General features: G+C 38.6%; 1 protein-coding gene across 2 annotated transcripts; it reads right to left on the minus strand.

Moving 5' to 3' along the window:
* Window positions 1-1638: 1638 nt before the first annotated feature.
* WARS1 (tryptophanyl-tRNA synthetase 1) lies at window positions 1639-22743 on the minus strand. 2 transcript variants are annotated; one of them, XM_066551203.1, is made up of 12 exons: window positions 22691-22743; window positions 21953-21975; window positions 19145-19359; window positions 17859-18066; window positions 14412-14520; window positions 13456-13575; window positions 12851-13033; window positions 12114-12214; window positions 10803-10915; window positions 9572-9745; window positions 6014-6154; window positions 1639-3809 (listed from the first exon to the last, which is right to left on the minus strand). In XM_066551203.1, exons 3-12 carry the CDS (start codon window positions 19256-19258, stop codon window positions 3651-3653), a joined length of 1422 nt encoding a protein of 473 aa, XP_066407300.1. In that variant the 5' UTR covers window positions 19259-19359; window positions 21953-21975; window positions 22691-22743; the 3' UTR covers window positions 1639-3650. The 2 variants fall into 2 exon arrangements, with proteins under 2 accessions (XP_066407300.1, XP_066407301.1); XM_066551204.1 differs by lacking the exon at window positions 21953-21975.
* Between the last annotated feature and the right edge of the window lie 227 nt (window positions 22744-22970).

The raw sequence follows: 22970 nt of genomic DNA on the forward strand, positions 1-22970 counted from the left end.
TTAAGGGGAGTGAAATGAAAGGCCCAACACTAAGTTGGATTCTCTCCAAAATGCTTATGGCCTCAGCAACCTACCACACTGGTGACAGCTTTGGGTGTCAGCACCAGACTTCCTTTAGTCAGAAAGTCCTTAAAACAGAAGATTTAACTATGTCCTTGAGGTTTGGAATTCCTCTTAAGAGTCTACTACCCTCACCTCTTTCTACAAGGGATGCATTTAACTGGGTAGTGATTTACCCCTGCTCTGCCTGGATGTTTGGAACCATACTCCTTTATGCCATGTTATTCTCAGCCAACCTTGTTCTCAGACATTACATTCTCTGAACTGAGACAGTGAAACAATGCCTGCAAAACAGACTAAACAACCTTTTATTGTTAGGCAGCACTGATACCATTCATGGGCAGCCCAAGGTTTGAATATTAAACAGCCCATCTTTCCCAGTACACTCATGCACTCAGATAACTAAAAATGTCTTCTCCTGTGGGTGTAACTGAAATACAGCTGATTCCAAGGGAGAGAAATTACAGAAGAATTGCAAATATGATTGGGAGTAACTGCAGAAGCCAGTGCAAGGGGCTGAGAACTCTGTCTTGGGGTGTTCAGTACCATGTATAAGCAGGCTCTCATGTGGTCTGAACAAAAGCTACATGAGAGGCAAATTGTATCTCTAGGCAGCTTCTTTCAGGAAGGGAAGGGCTTCACAATCCTGGGAAAAAATCATCTACAGTGTGTGGGTGACAACCTGAGTAAGAACTCACACCTGATACAAACTGCAACAGGTACAGGAACTGTACGAGTACTGGCATATGAATTTAAACCAATTTTTGTTTACTGACAGGACACATATTATGTACTTCACTACACACACCCCAACACACCTGGGTGTTCAGCTTCTGGTTTTCAGCACTTGACTGCTTTATTTTCTGCTTTGTATTATCTTGACCTTTAGCTACTGTAATGATCACAGAACTATTTATTTTGATAAACTAGCTGGCTGAAGGCCAGCCAACAGAATGAAGGTACCACATTTGCTGTGCTGATACTGGGTTTGCTTTGCTATATTAACTGCAGCTTGTCATATAGATAATTTCTTTCAGCAACAAACTTGGTGGCCTTGAGGGGAAAAAACTCTTAGAAGTCACACTAGGATCAGGTTCCATGTTGCTGACAGTTCCTGTTTGCTCTGACAATGCTCATGAATATCCAGGCAGGTTTCAGCTTTCCTCTTGGAGATTGTGGAAGCTCTGTGGGAAGATATTTAGGATCTGTGCTTTTGCACAGAAATTGTGAGGACTGTATTTCCACTTAAGCACCAGTTTACGCCAAAGCCACTGAGGTGTCACTGTAAACAGGTCTTGTGCACCTTCCCCATCCCAGAGCTGGCTGCTGTGCACAGGGACATGAACATCCAGCCTGGCCTGGGACCAGGTCATCTCTGGACAACTGACCCTTTACTGGACCGGTCTGGGAGCAGTCTGAAGCCTACCTGGAAGGGGGCTCTAAGGCACCCCACTCCAATACTTCAAAACAAGGACCAGCTACATCAGGTAGCAAATCAACACATAAAAAGGTAGGAGGAGAGGTCAAAACCAAAGCAACAGTAATTTAAGGCTTAAAAAAAAAAAAGTAAAACAAAAGTAGACTTTTATCTACATTTTTATTACAGTGAGATGGACAAAATGAGCAAATTGAGGAAAATGTAATGAACAATGTCTGGTAACATTTCAGTGTGTTTTTGAAAACTGCCTTGTCTTGACCTTTAAAATGAGCCCTGGGACATGAACCATAATTACAATAGAGTCAGGAATTCAGCAAGGCTCCTCTGAGAAACTGTACCATCTCAGAAGCATGTTGTATGAATTCCTCAGAGGACTTGAAAACAGTGGCTGTTCAGTAAACAAATACTTTTCCTATCACCTTCCTGTCTAGAACTTTCAAAACATATTTTAATTGTTGTTACAAAATAATCCATCTGCTTATCTAGACTAGAACACAGCACTGTTTCTCCTACAGCATATTTCCCTTTGGTGAATAACAAAATAAATTCTCAGCTAATGAAATAAATATAGCAGAACAAATCTGCATATATTTTAAACAATATATTTGCATTATAAGTCTGTAAAAGCACTTTTAAAGTCAATTTAAGGCTTATCTTTTATGTATGGCTAAAAATGACAAAGAGTAGACTGCAAGAACAGGAAGGTCATCCTTAAAGTCCAAAGTAATTAAGACTTAGCTTATTTATTACTGGATTTAAGAAGCTGCTTCTTCCCCCTAAGAATTGCTCCACTACTTCTAGGAAAAAAAAAAAAGTTTTTCTACTCATTGTTAAGCCCTTGCTGGCGCTGAGATGTTTTGCCTGTGGGTTATGGAGACAGTCTCTGGGAAACATTTTCACTAATTCACTGAAATCAATGGCATTAGATTGATCACATAAGCTGTGAAGAAAAAGACAAAAGCTAAGCCTTGCTATTTCCAGCACAAGTTTGAAACTCGTGCAATATGCCTAGGTTTGCCTTGCACTTCTGCCTTTTCCTTGGCTCCTTGAACAAACATAACCAGGTTAACCCACTTGTGTTATCTACATCAAATAAAACCATCTTTGCTAGACTAAACCTGGGCTATCAATTTTCTATTCTATACAAGACAGATCTAACAGTTTGCACTCAGCACTGTTTAGATCAAAACAAATAACTAATCATTTGGCTTTTTCTTCCAGGAATCATAGTGAAGACATTGAAGTTCTTTTGAAGAAAGGAGATAATTAAATATTACATGAGGTATTTTAACAAAGTATATTTTCTCACTGGAATACATCCTAAAATAAATATCCCTAGTTTAAAGCTCCTGGTGCAATGAAAGAGAACAGACAGTACTAGAAGTATCCCTGTGTCCAGTGTGACTTCAATTTTCACATCATGATTTAACACTTGTTATTTATACTTAGAAACTAAAATTTGCATTTCTATACTATCTTCCACCTGAGAATATCAAGGATCTGACAGCTTCCTGATGACTTCCTTCTTCCAGAGGCACTCAGATCAGGTAAAAAGCTCCAGAAAAAAAGTACAGTGAGATTTCTGCAACTTGCCCAATGTCAAAGAGGAAGGTGACAGCAAGACAAGTCAGATATTCTTTCTCCAGTGTTCAACTCACAGATGTCCACTCTTTCTGTACTGATCCCACCTTGTAACACTCGCTATTTTTTTGTGTGCAGCATGCTCTCAGCAGCCCAAGAAGACATACAGTCTAGTAAACCAAGGTACATAGTACAAAAGAAAATGGAGCTACTATTTATTACTTTGAGATATGACCTTGTACCAATATATTTAAAGCAATTTCCAAGTTAGCCTTTATCATCAAATGGAAATTTTATTTATATTTTCAACATGAAATACATTAAAATACAATGTTGGGCTGACATACATGCTTTTCTGCAAGAGGGATCAATTCTGTCTTGCATATTCTGATTTTAAATAGATCCAAGTCCTATTTAAACTTTTTCTGTACTCTGCTGTTCATGATAATTTACTCATTATTGATAAAGCACCGATTACAGGCTGTACATAACTAGGGAGTGATGACACGCAACAGAAGACAACAATTACTTGGCTGTGGATTATGAAGTGCTAAGTTACATATACATTTCTTCAAAATTCAAAAGCCAGCTTCCTTGGAGTCATGAACTGCTTCACAATTTCATCTGTGACCTGCTTCCTTCTCTCTTGATGAGCTGCTACCAAGGGCTGCATTGTTTCAATAAGTACCTTCTTCAGCTCCCCCGTGAGCAACTCCCCACTGGTGTAGGCCTGTCAAGAAAGTGCTGGTTGCTGAACATGGTGCCATTTACAAAAAGACTCAGTGATCAGTATTTCTTTAAAAGACAGATTTGGATTACTTAAAATTACTTAAAAGTAAGTACATGCCTTAGAACATTATCTGGTATCACTCTGAAATGCAACTTGCAGAGTTGCTTGTTGCCTGTTAAAACATTAACATAGCTGGCAAACTTTGTATGTGACAAGTTATTATAAGGACTGAATAAACTATATTCACTAGTGTAACTAGGAAATCCTGTTATTACTTGCAGGAAACTGCAATTTTCCTCCCCAGAATCCCAGTTCAAATAAACAGTTTAAGCCTTTTCTTTTTTTTTTTTTCAATAACAGGTACAAATTCTCATATTTTTCTCTCATTGCACTTGGTAAGAGACTAGATGTGATTAAAATAAATATCCTTCTTATAGCAAAGACACTCAGAATCTATGTTCACACTGTAGTCATATTCACAGTTGGTACTCCATTCCATTGCTCAATACTGAAATGCTTTAGCTTAGAAGCACAGGCCAAGTTTACTGGTTCAGCCACATTTAGCAACCATGGCTGGGACAGTTCAGCTATAATTGAAATTACAATAAATATGATTACCTCCCCTCATCATCAAGCCATTTGTAACACCTGCTCAAGGTCTAAATGCTGCTGATGTTCACTCAGCAAGAGTAAAATACATTAAAAGAAGAACAAGTGGAATTGTAATTTCAGGGTGTGGTTTGAGGTCTGTATGTTTGAGGTCTGTATGGGGGTGTTTAGCCTGGAGAAAAAGAGACTCAGAGGTGACCTTATCACTCTCTGCAACTTCCTGAAAGGTGGCTGTAGTCAGGTGGGCCTGGTCTCTATCACCAGGCAGCACTGACAGAACAGGAGGACACAGTCTCAAGCAGCATCAAGGGAAATATAGATTGGATATTAGGAAGAAGTTTTTTACAGAAAGGGTGATAAAGTTCTGGAATGCCCTGCCTGGGGAGGTGGTGGAGTCACCATCCCTGGATGTGTTTAAGAAAAGACTGGATGTGGCACTCGGTGCCATGGTTTAGCTGAGGTGTTACGGCTGGGTTGGACTCGATGATCTTTAAGGTCTATTCCAACCTAGTCCTTCTGTGAATTCTGTATTTTTTTACTTGTTAGTTTGTTATAAAAACACCAATGTTACTTTCTCTGGAAGTGTCCTCTGGTGCTAGAGGTGAAGCAGCTGCACTGATGCTGCTACAAGTTCATATTTTCTACCCAGGTTCTGAGGCACCACTGCAGTGTTGCTGCAAGCTGTGGGCCAGGCTTTGTGCTCTGCAGCACAATCAGGCTGACACTCTTGCAGTGGTTGGAGATCAATGAAAAAAATCTCTCTAAGTCAAATGTGCTTCAGGTTTCCATAAGGAATTTACAACAGCACAGAAAAGAGTAGCTATCCAACCCTGCTCTTGTGTGGGAAGGAGTAGAGGGCTGGAGAAGAATCTGCAGCTCTTGATTTTCTTGCAGCTGTTCCCAGCAGGAGAAAGCTGATAAACCAATGTGACATGGGTGTTATCTACTGCAGCTCCTGCCTTCCAGAGAAAACACACCACCTAGTATTGAGGAGCAAAGGAAGGGAAGTGGCTTGCTACCAGCCCTGGGGACAGAAGTCTGCCAGATAGGCTTAAAGAAAAAGCAACATATATGAAGCAGTTTTTGCCTGGGATCAATGAATCAGTTCCTCAGAGCTATTAAATTTCTTGTGCTGATGATAAAAAACCAAAAACCAGCAAGCTTTAGACATGAGCTTTTGTAGTTTTGCAGAATGTTTGGGTACTTTACAATAAGGAACAGGCAGAGTGTATTATACAATTAAAACAACACTAATCCCAAGGTGACCTCATTTGAAAGGTAGGGAAGATACTGTCCTACAGAGTGTGGGAGATTCCTGTGAAAACACTGGGGATTTTTTGTTTTAAAGGAGACAGATTGGCCTGTGAGAAAGAACACACTGCAAAGAAATAAAAAGTGAGATACTAATACTGAAACTTGAAAGGGATGGAGAGCATGAGAATAACACCAAAATTACCTTCCTGGAGAAGGTCCTCAGGAGGACTGAGCTACAGCTCTGTGGAGGGCTGTGGAGCTACAGCTCTGTGGAGGGCTGAGGCACAGCTTTGTCCTCAGAGCAGGAAATGAATAACCCTGTCTGCAGTTTGGTTACTCACCTGCTTCAGCTGCTCGAGCCTGTCATCATCTTCCAGGAAGAAAGTCAGGTACATAAAGGACACATCAACATCACAGTTGCCTCCGTACTTCCTGTGCTCCTCAATGGTGTCCCTGCCTCCCGAGAAGGCGTGCTTGTTAATCTGAAACAGCACCAGGAGCTTGTTCATCTGAAACAGCACCAGGAGCTTGTTCATCTGAAACAGCACCAGGAGCTTGTTCATCTGAAACAGCACCAGGAGCTTGTTCATCTGAAACAGCACCAGGAGCTTGTTCAACTGAAACAGCACCAGGAGCTTGTTCAACTGAAACAGCACCAGGAGCTTGTTCAACTGAAACAGCACCAGGAGCTTGTTCAACTGAAACAGCACCAGGAGCTTGTTCATCTGAAACAGCACCAGGAGCTCTTGCTGTAATTCTCACCGCAATCAGGATTACTTCATTGCAAACAGAGATGTGTCATGATTCTCCAAATTCTTTACCAAGGATTAGCTGAGGAATGAGTGGGACAAGTTAAAGCAGGGCCTCAGGACTGAAAAAAGGAACCCAGCAGGGAAAAATGGCTATACACATACTCCTCAGACTGCATAATAAAAATAAATGAAAATTAAAAACAATCTACCCAAGACTCAGTCAAAAAAGTTTTAAGTCCCTTTTGCTGAAGCTGTTGGATAGAATTTGTGCTTACAGAAAATGTACTTCATGTAGCAAAAATTAGGATATTTACTTTATCAAGAAATTAATTTTGGAAGAGATGAAGAAGGTACGGAAAATCCTGCAGAAATCCTAGAGATAACCTTATCCCTTTTTGTGGAAAAGAAAAACAAGAGAAAGCAAAGTTAAAAACATTACAAAAGTCTGTCTAGAATGCTTAAAATCAGTCCAATGCCCAATCGTTCAGTCTAAAAATGGAGTATTTGCTGACAGCCTCCCTCTTTTTAAGCATAGTTTCCTATTGGCAGATGAACAGCACTACTGAACAGATGTCATTGCTAATCCCATTCCCAATAAATTCAGAAGCCACTGGCCTATTTTGAGCATTTATACATATGTAGAACTCTCTGAGGATGCTAATCTTCCTACAAATTTAAAGAAAATAAATTGCTAAGTGGAGGAAAAAAATATTTCTTAACCATATGCTGAGCTTTCATTTCGCTCTTGTATCTTTTGAGATACTGTTATCAACCTGCCAAGAGACACATTTGCATATGAAGTAGGGGTTTTTTTTTTAGTTCTGGTATCTAGGAGCTGTTATGTATTTACAATTTATGAACATTCCTATTATCTGTATAGACTGTCTAGTGCTTTTTTGAATCTCTCCAACCACCAAGTTACAGATGAAATCTTGTGGCAAAGAACTACAATCAGAAATCAGGCACTGATGAATATTTTAAGGCAACGAACTGCCATCTGCCACACACATCTATTATTATATTGTAGGGCAGCCTGAATAGCTGTCTCAGCATCTGTAAAATGAAGTCTTTAGACACTCTTCTGCACTGACCTTCCTCATTACTAGATTTTGCAAGCATGTATGAAATTTTTTCTATGCCCTTTATCTCTTCAGTTTGTGTTCTTCCTAAACAGAGAAGGATTAAATACAACACGCCAGGTGAAAGCATTTTTTTGTTAAAACACACAGTGATTCCTTTCCTAATCTCAAATTCATTTTTTTACATATTCTGGTATTTCTAATTAACTGAGGGTTTCAGTGACCCATTCATAGTGATGCACTGATCTTTTTCCCCCTGAATTTCTCTGAATCCCTCAATATGGCTGTAGACATAAAATCTAAATAACACTTTAGAGGAAAACAAACAAATAACTGAGTTGTAATTTGCTGATAGGTACAATAAGAACAGTTTATTGAAATGCTGTCACTCATCTCATTAGATTACTCAGAATTCTTTTAGCCATTCCCTATACATAGTAATTTTTTATCTTCTATAAGTTTTGAACCTGATTAATTAGCAATGCACCAATAATTTGAAAAATGCTGTAAGCAGTAATTTTTTTTATCCAGCGTAGCATTTTCTTTTTAACCTTCATTCATGACCAGAAGTCACCTTTCCTACTTTTTTTTAATTTATTTGCTATAACAGTATTTGGTCTTTCTCTCAAGCTGTATTTCCATAAAGACTTGTTTCTGATGGGCTTCAGAAGCTGAAATAAATCTCAGCTTGTCCTCCATTACTCAACACTTTATGTCAGGTTCAGATTCTTCTTTATGTCTTTTATATTCCAAGTACTAGAATTATTTTTTTATTTTTTCAAGTAATTTAAAGACAGTAGAATTAGGACTTATGAACGTGGACCTCATTGCAGATCACATGTTACTTGCCAGGAAAAAAACGTAGAACGTTACCAATACTACCATTAACCATGTATTCTCTATTCTGAAATTACAACTTTTTTTTTAAAGCAGCTCTGTAACTGTGCAAGTTAACTGGAATTATTATAATCCAAACACATGAAGAATTCCAATTCTTCAAAACAGCACTGCTTAATCAGTTTCTACAAAAGAGAATGAAGCATTTTGGGGTGGCTGTCAAAGAGAATTAATCCGAGCCTCCCAACAGAAACAACATTAGCATGTTTTCTTCTTGTTTTGACATTTATTTAATGCCTGGTTTCATGCCTTCAAATTCCTTCCCAAGGACTGATTTTCATTTTCTTTAAATACCAAACACAGGTGAACTTTTGCAAAACTACATCATCTGACACCAGATAAAAGCAATCTTCCCTTAAGCTTAGAAACAAACTAGGAACATACTCAGAAGAAAATACCCCTTCTGAGTTGAAATTCAGCATAATGTTTATTTGGAAATTGGAGTGAGCAGATTTCTTTGTGAATTGGCAGCAACAGATTCTCAAGCAGCAGGAAAGGTCTGACCTGTGCTGTAACTAACACCATGCAATGTTTGGTGCTCCCAACAAGGAGAGGCAGTCAAGAGAAAGAGCTGTGTATTAGGTTTACATCATGGCCTGTCAGATTTCAAAACTATGGCAACATAAGATTTATTTTAAGAGCATGAGCCTCCACAGCTCTTATTCTTCCACCACTGCTCTGCAGGTATCAGAAAAACCAACACGTTTTGTATACTATCCCAGCTAATATTTGTACTGTCAGACTAGCTGGTAAGGCAAAAGATTGTATTTGATAGTTTAGCTAAATTTGCATAACTCAGTCAATTTCTGAAGATGCTTTGCCATGAAATGTATGGATTTCACCTGATTCACACATATTTAAGGAAAAACGAAAAACTGTCATTGTAACCAGAAGGACCTCTGCAGGTAGTGCCAGATAGCTGAGGGGGAATCAAAGGAGCATCAGGAGGAGCTTGGGCCAACCTCTGCAGCACTTCCTGATGAAGCTGGAGATTATTCTACCAATATGGTACCTACAGACATGGCTCAGTGGTGGATTTGGCAGGGATAGGTTTATGGTTAAACTCTATGATCTTAAAGCTCTTTCCTTAATGACCCAAATGACTCTATGATTCTATGACCTCTCCTTTTTGTTGCAAAGCTTCACCCTATCAGGTTTCACAGGTCCTTACCTTTGTCTTGATTTGCTTGGGTGTATCAGTGAGGAAGATGGAGGAGTTTGGGTCACTAGCACTCATTTTGGTCTGTGCTCCTTGTAGAGCTGGGAAGAAGACTGAGTGGAGTAAGGCTGGTTTAGGCTGTCCAATTCTTGGTGCTACATCACGGGTCATTCTAAAATAAGGATCCTAAAACAACCAATAAAAGCACAGAATAAAGCTGAAAAATGTGATTTGAAATCAATTCTGATTGATGCTGACTCATTCATCCCATAAGAAGTGATGTCAAAAAACCATACATTGAAAAAAGCAAACCATTAAATATTCCAGAACCTACTTTCAATCCAGTTCATTCAGAACACCAACAAACAAAATCCCCATTTTTACCTTTTCCATAGTGTTGTAACTCTGATTCCCTTAAATAATAGGCATATTTACAAAATTTTACATTAATTCAAATAGTTGCTAAAACTATGTTTAATATGCCTGGCGATGGATGCAGCCTGAGATGAAAGCTTTCACCCAAAGCATTTTAACAACCAGCAGAGAATCTGAACTAAATCAGCAAGCAAGCTGGCAGTGCTGTGCTGATGATGTGACTTAAACCAAAGTGAAATTTTACTTCATAATATTGTGGCTGATTAATTTGATTACATCATCTTCCGGTGTCTGTCCCTGTGACTAAAATAGCTAAAGATTCAGACAGTGCAGGATGTGATTCCTAGAAATACCACTTATTTAAAGACAAGACCCTATTACTCTCATTTGAATCTGATGTTCTTTCAGTTCTCTAAATCTGAATTGTTAAGATTCTGCAGCCTTTCTGGCAAACTATTTCAGTGCTTCTTTATTCTTACTGAGAGAAGGTTTTTCCCCCATGGCTCAACAGAAAACTCTTGTACTGCAAGTTCAGCTCATTCCATCTTGCCCAAGTTACCATGGAGATGGCCAAAAGTTTCTTCCTACCCCATGTCAGTGTGCTTTTGCATAGATGTTACAGTCCTTGCTTTCCTAGATGTCAGCTCAGTGTGAATGGAGCTGAGATCAAGAGAGATCCAAGACTGGATGAATACATGATTGTTGGGTTAAGCCTTCATCTTTTCATCTTTTAGGTCTTTTGGTTTCTACCCCAGAAAGGTGCCACAGGAATGTTTTACAGATGCCTTGAGACACCACCACGAGGCCTGAATGGAACAATATAAAACCAAATCCATGAAAACCAAGTTAAGCAATATGATTTTCTTACCTGGTCAATAGCACATGGGATAAGACACTGAATATTCTCTTTGCCATTGAATATCTGTGGAAATGATGAACTGAAGGATGGAGCAGCTTGGATAGCAGGAAAGCTGATCTTACCTAAAAAACATGTTTGGAAAAGCTAAGCAATCAACAGAAGCAGTGGTAAATAGAATTTTTTGCAGAATGTAAAATGCACAAGTTAATTATCCAAATACTCAGCTGAAGACCAAGCTCTATCTTTATCAAGCTCTGCTGCCTTATCTGAGGAAACCTTTTCACCTTTACCTTCTGCAATGTCAACAAACCTTCAACTGACATACAAAAGGCAAGCTGTGACCACATTGACTTCAGCAAAAGTTCATCACTGCATACTCTCTTGATCATTGAACTATCTGCCCTTCTCAGAAACAGAATCGACTAAGCTTGCCATTTTTTTTTCACTTTGTGAGAGAATTGCTACAGTCATCACATAAGCTTCCCTCTTAGATCTTAAATCACTGCTATAATCACTCTGTACTCATGGAGCATCTCAGATATGCCCAGTTTTCTTTTTTATACAGGGCTTAATCCCAGTGTGGCCAACCTGGAGCTTATCAAATCCTATCAGAACAAACAGCAAGTGGTGACTTTTACACACATGTGATGAAGTCATAATCACAATACCATCTTTTATCAGAGCACTGCTAAAACAAGTGGAAACCTGTTCCTTGGTTACAGTGAAGGCTGAAAATTGTCACTGGTCTAATTACTGGATGAAGAATGATGATAATGCTCAGAAACATTCAGGATTTAATGTCATTTTTATACAGAATCTTTTCTCTTGGCCATGTAACAGAAACTGCAATTGCAGCGAAGTAAATGGGAGACTTGATAATTTAGGTTTTCAGCACCCAACTTTTTTCATATATGTAAATGCCTATGTGTATTAATGCAACCTTTTCTGACATGTTTCTTTACAAATTTGGCATAGAACTTTCTAGGGGGTAAGATTGCCTACAGCTCCAATCACTGTACCAAAAGAATAAAAAAGAAAATAAAAGAAAACATTCTCTGTTTTGGACTCCTTAACATTTGTGTTTTGTACTTTGCTTTTACTAAAGTCAAAAAGGTAGAAGTTATGCTAGAAATTTCATTGTAAAGTATGCTCTATTCTGAAGGAACAACAATAACATCAGAATCTCCCTAGAAACATAATCCTCCTGCTTTTTCTGCCTGTTTCATGAGTGGCACACTAATCTCTTTAAACTCTTATTTAAAATAGCTCAATTGAAAGTGAAAGCAAGCACTGTTTCTTGTAACTAGTACAATTTCCTACCAATGCAATCACTGTCTGTAAAGCCAAAGATTCCTTTCACTTGGTTAAAGGTGACATGCTTCTGAACTTTGACAATGTTTTTGTAGAATCCAGCACTTGTCCTGTGAGAAAAAAAAAAAGTGGAAAAATAAAATGAGAAGAGGAGGAGAGTGTATGTAGAAACTTTGACTGCAAAAGCTGAGAACATCAAAAAGCCTGCAGGATTAAGTCTCACAGTTTCAGACTTTTTGTGGCCCATTGAGATGATAATTAGAGAATCATTTACAAACAGGAATTTTATGCCTTGAAAGTTTAATTTATTCTTCCCTTCCCCCAATAATTACTACAAACATGCTTCTTTAAACTTCACCCAATGCTGTATTATTAAAATAATTGACCAAAACAAGTTGCTGCAATGCCTTCTGTTAAAGTCAATAAAGTGTAAACACATCTGAGAGATTTTGATACCTTCTTAAGCAAATCAGTCAGGAAGTTTCTTGGTAGTTTAGGTATTTTTACATTTCAGATGGTTTAATGTATTTTTCATAATTTACACATGGCACACACAAGTAAGTATTTGTTCATGTTATACAGGAGAATGACAATAATATATATAGAAGGTTAGACAGCAGAAAAAATAGTATGTTTCCATTTCAAGTATTATAAAATTTGTCCTGAAGCTATCAAATTTAGACACACTTAGAGGGAAAATATAGACACTTTTTTCACTACAATGCTTGAAAGAAATTCCTACTTACCCTAAATAGTCTAAATCCGAAAATATAAAGGTTTTATTGACGTCAAAACCACATGCAATGATGTCTTTTGCATTTTCTCTAGCATACTCATATGCCTTCTCAATTGTCATGTCCTTCCAGAGGTATTTCTCATCATCAGTTAGCTGTATTACCAAGGGAACATCAAATACTTCTTGAAGCCACCTAATAGAAGCAGACATGTTTTATCCCAAATTAAGTTAAAATGAAGATGTAAATCATGCAGCTAAAATATTTTTATATATTTAAACAGTATATGGAGAGGTCTGCTCTTTTCTTTGTATGCAAATGCAGTTATATTTATGTGAAGAGCTGGTTTTTAGGGACAGTAGAAATTCTAAGGAGTGCCACATGGTTAAGAGAGCAAGGAAAAGGACTTTATGGTGATGCAGAGATTGTGATCATTTCAGTGAAAAGGTAAGACTGAATTAAATTCATTAATATTAACTTCATATAATCAGATCTCCTTGCAACGTATAATTTTGGCAGTTTCACAAGCCATGTGAATGTTTCTTTTGAAAAAAGAATGTTCAGTGTTTCTTTTGGAAAAAATGCTTTGATTAATACAACTGGTAGAAACAGCTTACTTGGTGAACAAAAATGGGATGAGATGACCAACATGCATTGCCTGAGAGGATGGCCCTCTGCCTGTATAAAGGTAAAAGGGCTTCTTGTTTTCATAAGCATCAAGTACTTGGTCCATATCTCTAGAGAAAAAAACAGAGAAAGCAAGATACAACTCTTTAGCAAGAAATATCTACAGTAAAACACCTTTATTCAAAATCGGAGTGTTTTTAAAGCCAAAATTATTTATAAATAAATTATAGTATGTTAAAGGTCCTAGAAATAAGAAAGTTCTTGTTTAAGAAAAGCATGGTCTCCTTCAGTCTTCATGGGGGAAAAAAACTCAAAGAAAAATTAAATCACAAGTGAAAATTTAATGTTGAAATTGTGCAGCTTCTAAAATTACTTCACTGTATAATAATCTCTAGAGCCTAGCAAAACAGCCAGGGATTGGTTCTCAAACAGGTTCAACCAAGCAGCTTAGCTGACCTCTGGTGGAGGTCATGCCCTCAGTCATGCTCAGGCCCTTGTGTGAAACCTGCTGGTGCCACAGCCCAAAAGCCCCTGTGTGCTAACATTAAACTGTGAAGGTCACTGGCAGGCTCATGCTTAGGATAATTCCCTGAGCCTTTTCTGTACCACAAACAGATGCATGGAAGCCCTGCTGAAATCACCACTGGCACCTGGAGCTCTCTGCCAGGCCACTGCCTCTGGCTGCTGACACAGAGATAAAATGAGCCTGCACTCTGAGCACATTTCTTCAGTTTGGGGTTCCTGAGGACACATCACAAACCCACGCAATCAAGAGTTTCAACTGTTGCCAGGGGAAATCTGCAATAGTTGCTAATTTCAAATGGCACAGTTGGTTTGCCTTGGCATAAAAGCACATGGTTTTTGCTAGTTACAGGCTTCTCCCAATAATTCTTGCAGGAAGTCTGCCCAACAGGACCTTTCGAAGTTTAATAAAAGAAAAACTCACCTGTGGGAAAAAAAGATTCCTCTCCGTAGAAAGTGGTGAGGTTTCTGCCCAATGGCTCTTTCTATTCGATTTATCAGATCTGTGTCAATTTTACTGCTGCCAAACCGAACTATAATCATAAAATGTTAAAAAAAAAATAAAATAAGCACAGCATAGCTACAACCAGATCTTGGAATACCAAGAACATACCAATGCAGGCTAGATTAAAAAAGACATCTTCAAGTCAAAAAGTCTAAGTCAATTTTCCTGATTCTTGCCTGAAGACCCAGCAGTCACCTCCAGTATTATCTCTATGCCAGGAGGCTCAACTCACTCACAACATGCAGTATTTTTCCATCCACAAATTACTGTAATTGCAGCCTCCTTACAGCAGTAGCATTGATATTCCAAGCATTGCTATTCCAAGCAAAACATAAGAAACACATTCAGATCACCAACTTGGCCTAAGCCATACAATAAAACTGCCCAAGAGGCTCAGAAAGTTTCTCTTTTGATGTCCAAATTTTCTGCTGTCGGACAACAACTTTTGCTTTCACTCAAACGGCATCACCAACCCCAAACAGTCTTCTGCAAAATTCATTATTCTTTAATATGTATATGATTACAGACACTACTCCCCTCAAGAGGCTTGAAAAGGAAATGCATAATGCTCTTCATGGCAATCAGTAAGTCTTATGACTTGGTGGTTTGGGAAAGGCTGTGATAGAGTAAAAAGCAGTATTTTCCCTATTCCCAGTAATTCTGGGATCCTAATAATCAGGCCAATGCTCTATAATTTAAATTTGTTTGAAAAAATCTGTGTAAGAATCTACTGCTTGCTACTATTCTGCTCTATTCAATACTAGAATTATTCAGCATTGCACTAATAAAATGCAAAATGCATCACAAAATGGCAAATGGTAATCTGAATGAATGCCAAAAAGAGATCAAATGAGCAAGAAAATGATTCAGCACATCAACAGCAACTGGTAAGAGGCTAATCTGACATCAACAGAAAACATGAAAATGCCCTGGATTAACTGGGACTGGCTACCCTAGAAATATTTGTGTACTGTCATAGAAAGTGATTAGAAAAGCTCTCTGGGGTATAGAACACTTCACTGGAAATGCCTAAAAATCTTTATTAAACATCCACAGGCTGCACAACTCCATTTTCTTTACCCATGTTCACCTTTTCTGTTGAAAGACAGATAATTTTTCCCTACCTATTTCCACTTACTTGAATGTTCAGAATATCTTAGGCTATCTGCTCACAAAGAATCTGCCTTTCTAAACAGCTTCTGACAAAGTCTCTGCTGCTAAACAAGCTTTAAAAAAATTCCTAATGTGCTTTTCATCTCTGGTGTTCTAGCTTTTACCAAAATACAGCTTTCAACTCATGTGCAGAAGTCCTGAGAACTGCCATTCTCAAAAGCATATTTGCATTTGTTGAAAATTCATTGTGTACTTTCCCTCTTTGCCACTGCCCTGTTATAACTACATAGAAAAATGTATACCCTAATATTTGTCACACAGTAACTCTGCTGACCAGGCCAGTCTCAATAATCTCTCAACAGCCATGACAACAGGGAGAGGCTCCTGGAGGCTGGAAGAATGCAAATGCCAATCCTACCTTAAAGAAGGGCTAGAAGAAGGAATTGTGGAATTGAGGTGGACAGGCCAGTCCACCTCACCTCAATCTGTGGGCATGTGCTGAAGCAAATAATCCTGGAAATCATTCCCAATCATTAAATATCTAGGGATGTTCATATCTAGCATTTAGCTGACAGAATCTTCTTCCCAGAATATCTTCAGGCTGTTTTGTTGTGCTACCATACACTTAAATGCACATCAAGGACAAGCATTTGAGAAGAAGACCTCTTTCAATTCACACACTGCTTTCATTTTTTCTGTGTTTGATTAAACATAAGCACAGTGGCAACTTTCTCAGGTTCCACTAGTAACAGAATATAGGTGGCATAAAAATGTCCCTTAGGGTAGGAGCTATCCAATGTAACAACACCTTTAATTGTTATTTTTAAAAAGGGAAGGAAAAGAAGGAAGCTTATCAATACCAACCAGCTACTGCTTCACATCCTGAAGTGGCTAGGCTAGCATTCTTTGAAACGTTTCCAACACAGCACTTAGAACAAGCAGAACGACTCATTTATCAAATTCACTAATCTGAGAGTAGTGTAAAGAAGTAAAAACCTTTTAGGTTAACCCACACTCTGAGGAAGATGAAAGGTCATATGTACACAGTTACAGGAAAAAAAGGGCATGAACTGATTTATGGTAAATAGTTTTTAGGAAGATCCTGAGATTGTGCCATCACAATTGTGCAATTCTTCCTTTTCTAAAATGCTCAGGACCCCTCCTTCCAAGAAAAAACCCAAATCTCTTCTCTGTAACTCTTATGCAAGTAACAAGATTATGAGAGATCTTTTCCACTTCCAGATTCTAAAAAATATATTTTTTTCCTTCTCTCACACTGACCTATATTTTTCTTTGCACACTTCTCCCTTTCTCATTTGCCTTTCTCCTGTTACTTCCTGCACTCAGCCAATGTGTGCATACATTGGACACAATCTCTCAGTAACATCACAAAGAATTAAAATAATGCTGACACAAGCAACTGTCCCCAAAGCAGATACAATTACTGCAACATAAGGGTGTATGCTCTATTGTGAGAAAAACTACTAAGCAGACCTCAGCAATGTACAACTGAGGTACTAAACATGAATTGAAGATTGACAATAATTAAAAAAAAGGGAAAAATAGAGAAATTAATATTTCATTATAGAAGTTTCTATGCTAGACTCAAACAAGTTATTAAAACAGTAAACTGTAAAACCAATAAGGAAATTACCTAGACCTCTGTTTCTTAAACTACAAAATTTTGCAAGTTTTGTAATAACCCCATCTGAGACATTTTCCATTACACTGCATGTTTTTGAATGAGCTGCAACTCCTTCACTCCAGCCAGCCCTTGGCTGCCTCTAAGTGTGCCTTCTGAAGAAATCACTAGACTTAACAGATTTCTGCATTAGTTTTGGATCATTCCTGCCCTCTCTAATCTATAAGCGATGTGAGGAGTGGGTAGGAAGAATCCTTCAGGATGGTGAAAAAGCTCTTCTGCATTCCAGTCACTGAATACTCAGTCACAGTGCCTACATTAGTGTAATTTCTAATAACAGTCCTTACACCAAAAAACAAACCACAGTAAAACTTGGATTTTGAACTTAAAGGTTCCTTGCCAAGTATTTAAATCTTTCATAGGAAATCTCCACCTGGGACATTTTCATCTCTTACAGCAAATTCTTTAGACATGGAAATGCTAAGATTAGACATAAATTAAATGTTACCTATGATGTTTTGATCTGGATTTGTTATGATGCCTTGCTGTTTCTGTGGTCATTAGGATCACTTTACAAAAATTCCTTAGTAGCAGTGAAGGAAGAGTTATACCTATGAGCTTGTCATAATCCACGCCTTTAGCATTTGATGTCTGCACATTCCAGGGATCCACTAAATCCTCATCCTCTTCTTTAGTTGTACCATTGTTTATTAATACAAGATCTTTTGGAGGCAAGCCTGCCTGATAATCTTGTCCTGTTGTTGTTTTATATGACAGTTTTAATGATAAGAGCATCCTCACTGCTGCATCAATTTCATCCTGAATAAAGGAAAAAACCCAAACAACTGTTTGCCTTAATATACTTAAAATAGAAAGTCACATTAATGTCCCAACCTTTCAAAATCCCACATCCATGCTTTGATCTGAATTGCATCATTAATAAACCCTAAACTCTGTTTTATTTAAATGCTTTCAGTATCAATGTCAAGTGTAGAAGAAAAGCAAATACTTATTCATTAGAATATAAATCATCACCATTGCCAAGACATTTAAAGCACCTCTGTCTTGCTTTTCAATTTTTGCCTAGGAAAAAAAATGCTTGCTTGCCTTTCAGAGGTATAACAAGCTTAGCACTTTTACCATAAATTTCTAAAGGTATAAAAATAAAATATAAATTATTATCTAATTTACTTTACAACACTTTTAGTGGCTCACCTTAAAACAATTTATTCATTACAATTCATTGACAGACTGGAAGAACACTAGAACAAGAAGTTATGGTTATGACCTCTCTAATATAAAGCTACTGTAAATCTCATGCAAGCAATAAATAGAACAACATTTTATTTGACTCCCAGTTTTCAAGGCTTTCTCCCACAGGCAACACATTAAGAAAGCCCATTTTAAAACTGAGCTCTCCTTGCCAAAATAGCGATGACACAATAGGGAACTTGAAATAAATGGCAAATTACTAAATTATTTAAGGGAGATTAAGGAGGAACTGTCAGTACAGTTACAGGAAGACATATTTGATAATGTCTACAATAATGCCTGGAGAAAAAATTTTCATGAACCATCTAAATTCAGAGAAGAATGCAAGTGATATAAATTTACTTGGAAATAAATGCCTTGGATCCTGTCACATGGTATGCCAACTGGATGAAGCAGACTTCTAAGCCTAGGACTCTGTTCTTACTTCAAGAGTAAAAACTTCAGTCTTGCCAGTGACTACCTGGCTCCAGGCATGCCAAAGTTCACAGAATGGACATAAACAGCTTTTAACAAGGGTTTTTCTCATCACAATGCAAAATACATCTTAGAACAATAAAATTCTTCAGCACTTAAAGACATACCTAAACTGAAAAAAAAAAGGGTTCAAAATGTGAAATGCAAATACCTTTGGTGCTTTTCCTGCTTTCAGTGCTCTGACTTTCTCTCCTTGTTCAGTCACTCTTTCAAACAGCTGAAGTGGACTCAGAGACTTCAAATCACAGTTGGGGCTGTCAGCCATTTTGCCAGACTGCACAAAGATCTGTTTAGGTACAACTCAACCGAATTTATCCTCTTCCAGCTCTTTGGCTTGGAGATTCAAAACAGCAGCAACAAACAGAACTGCAGGGCAAACAGTAGTATGTTTTACTCTTTAGTGTAAGTCTTCAAGATTAGGTGAAAAGAATAAGAAAATAAAAACTATACTGATCCCTACCACATTCTATTCATATTAAATTGATAAACGTGGAGACATTACACAGTGTGCTTCAGTTTCACACAAAAATGGACAGAGACTGACAAGAGTACCAGGTAAATTTAGACATCAGTGTTCATGTTGTCTGTCTATGTATTTAACACTAGAACACCTTTTCAAAGTCAAATTCCTGGCAAAAGAGAAATAATCAAATACAGGTATATACAATTCCAAGCATCTCAGAACAACTGGTAGAGGCTATCTGATTCCTGATTAGTTAATGTTCCTGCATTGATACCCTGTCAAATTCTGGATGATGAGACTTTCATAACTACAACATGGAATTTTGTCTTAGCATTTGTAACAGTGCTTCTGCCCAAAGAAAGATACACAAAAACAAAGCTTAGTCATCTTCTTTATGGCTTTCCTCCACAAGTTACAAAACACATTGATCATCGGTGAGAAATGTTGCTTTCCAAAGAATCCTTGGGTCAGCAATAGGCTGTAAATTTGCCTGTGCTTCTCAGAGCTATGCAGGAAAAATAACAGGAGATGGTTTAAGATGAGGAGATGGCTGAGACTGAGAACACAGCAGTCTGCCCAAGCACGCTCTGCCATGCTGTGCCCATGCAAAAAACTCCTGACTCGCAAAGGTCTTGTCTCTCTGGAGACACCTCCTAGCAAATTCCTGATCCACTGCAGAGCATGGAGCACAGACTGATTGAGTGTTGGCAAAAATACATGTTCCTTTGGTTCCCTTTTCCCAGAATTAGAACAAACAAAAAATCCAAGCAAAACAAAACTTACTAATATAACAGCTGCATTAGCTGTTCAGCAGAATTTCAAAGCCTTCCTTCTACAAAATAATCAGTCTAATCACAACCTTGGCTATATGTACATAGTGCTTATTTAAGCTGCTACTGTAAAAAGCTTTCACCTGCCTAGCAAGCTTTGAAGGTCGACTTGGTAACCAGGTGGTTACCAAAACACACCTATCATTAAGGCTTTGTTTGTCAGTCAGCTGCACTATTCCCACATTTCAGCTTCAGCTGAATACCCTGAGAAAGTAACAGAGCAGTGGATATATCCACTTGTTAATGTAATTTGTTTACTCTAATAACCCTTGGATTACCATTCTTTGATTACAAAATAATACTTAAGCTTTTAACCTAATTTGATCCCTTATAACTTGACTTTTTGCAGTTTGAAAGCGTGGCTAAAAAAAAAAGTAATTTGAAGCAGATAGCAGATCAAACAATTTTTTGATGCATTCCTGCAATTTAATTACATATTTTTATTTGGATATTGCCTTCTTCTTCTCCTTCTTCATGAGCAGAGAATATTTTAAGTGTTAAAGAAAGTATAGAATAAATTCATATTAGAAAATGTTTATGAAGATTAACACATACCCTTTCTGTAGGAACACGCCATTTACATTTACAGGCTTCAAATTTCACAAAATAATAAAGGCATAAATAAGAAATAGAATATAATAAATATAATTAATATAATATAAATATAATAGAAGTATAAATAAGAATTTTCTTTGGCATAGAACAAATTGTGACTTGTTGCTTTAACTTAATTCCTTACAGTTCACTCTTACTGATGGATTGCCCCCATTCAGAAAGGCCAAAATGACAGCTGACACTTGGCACATATACCTGAAAGCAGCAAACCAGACTCCTTAAAATGTCTGGAATATTATGGATTTAAGCTGAAAAGAGAATCTCAAATGAAGGTGCATCTTCATTAAGAAGTAACAAAAGTAGTGGTGCAACAAGACACGAGGATATAGTGACTATAAAATGCAAAACATATGGACTGTTGCCTAAAGGTTATCTCTATTTACCTCAGCACTGCCCCTATTTCCTAGTGGAATCCAAGACAGGAATTAAGTGATGTGGAACACAGGTCTTTACCTTCTGAAATTCATTAATGCAATTGTGAACCATTAAAAAAAATCTGGATATTCTACTACTTATCAGGATTTTTTTTGTTTTCTTATTGATATTATAAAAATTAACAGTCCCAGATAGATTACATACCATAGACAAACAGATATGAAAGGAAATAAATGATGGGAATTGAAGAATGAACTATTAGGAAATTTAGGACCAGAGTCTAGAATGACCCAGTGTGAACTTGAAAGTCAAGATATGTGTGCTTTTTCTACCTATGAAATGCACACAGCTTATAATGGGTACTGCTCCTGTGTCCATTCCAAAATATTAAATTGCTATGAGACAAAGCTCAAAAATAATCCTTGGCAAAGGTATCAGAAAACTACTGCATCTTCCTCCCTTTCCAACTGGCTGACCATCACAGATCTATGATCATTTTCACTGTCTGCAGTCTGATTTGGTAATTTGGAGACCTGAGAATGAAAAACAGGGTTTCACACTAAGTTAACAAGACAAACATTGCATGGAAGTACATTACAACTTTCAGAGATAACAGACCAGAACAAGCTTTCATGAGCAAATGAAAGAATGTGAGACTAAGTCTAAAAGCACTTACATTCCTGAAAACTGTTTTTCCTCCTGAAAAAAAAATCGAAACAAAAAAAAGTAAAATTAAAGTAGGTAGAAAATAAGAACCGGGCATCCACACAGAAGTCATGTGAAACAGGCCTTGAGAGACACTCCAACAGAGGCTGCCCTTTATAGCAGACCTACCTTCCCAGTCATGGCAAACTTCAATTTATGCATAGAATTACAATAAAAGACGGCAAGACGATTCCATGAGATGACAGATAACATGACCATGCAAAGAATGAGTGACCAGCAGAAAGCCCGACCTGAATCTTGGCTGTACTGCGGCTGTGTACGAGCAAAGCTCCCGTGCAAGGACCGGCTGTGCCCAGAATTACTGCCCACAGTGACTCCTCACCCCGGTGTTCCCTGAGCCTGGCGTCTCCAGCGCTCCTGCCCCGCCCGGGCACGGCCACCGGCCAGCTCTGCCCTTCGATGCGTTCTGCAGTGACCGGGACACGCGGGCTGTCCTCCCCAGGGAAAAGGGCACTTTCACCTGACCCTGTGGCGAGGCGGCCCCGCAGGGAACGGAGGAAAAGCCCTCGAGTGCATCACCTCAAGGGAAGGAGAAAACGTGCCCGGCAGAGACCCTCCACATACCGCTCACAGGGGCGGCAGTGACCACCCAGCCAGCCCTTGTCCCTCCCGCCAGGGTCCCTCTGCGGTGCCCATCCCCGTGCCCGAGCCGGCTCATCCCATCCCGGCCCGTCCCGGTGCTCCTCACCCGCCGCTCCTCTGTCACCACCATTGCATCACCCCAGCCGGCACGGCCGGTGCTACTCCCGGCTGGGAAACACAACCCCCCCGGAACCATTGCCTCACACGGTCCTCCCTCCTGCTCCAGTCCCCAGCCCAAGGGAGCGCTCTCCATTCGGCCCTCAGGGCAGACGAGGAGCTTCTTCCCGCTCCAGGAGCCGCAGTCTGACCCTGCCCTTCCCAACACGCGGCCCCAGCGCGGGGGCTACGGCACGCGGAACTGTTTGAGTGCGGTGCCTTGTTTTCGG

Source organism: Molothrus aeneus, chromosome 6, assembly GCF_037042795.1.
Source record: "Molothrus aeneus isolate 106 chromosome 6, BPBGC_Maene_1.0, whole genome shotgun sequence".
Lineage (NCBI taxonomy): Eukaryota > Metazoa > Chordata > Aves > Passeriformes > Icteridae > Molothrus > Molothrus aeneus.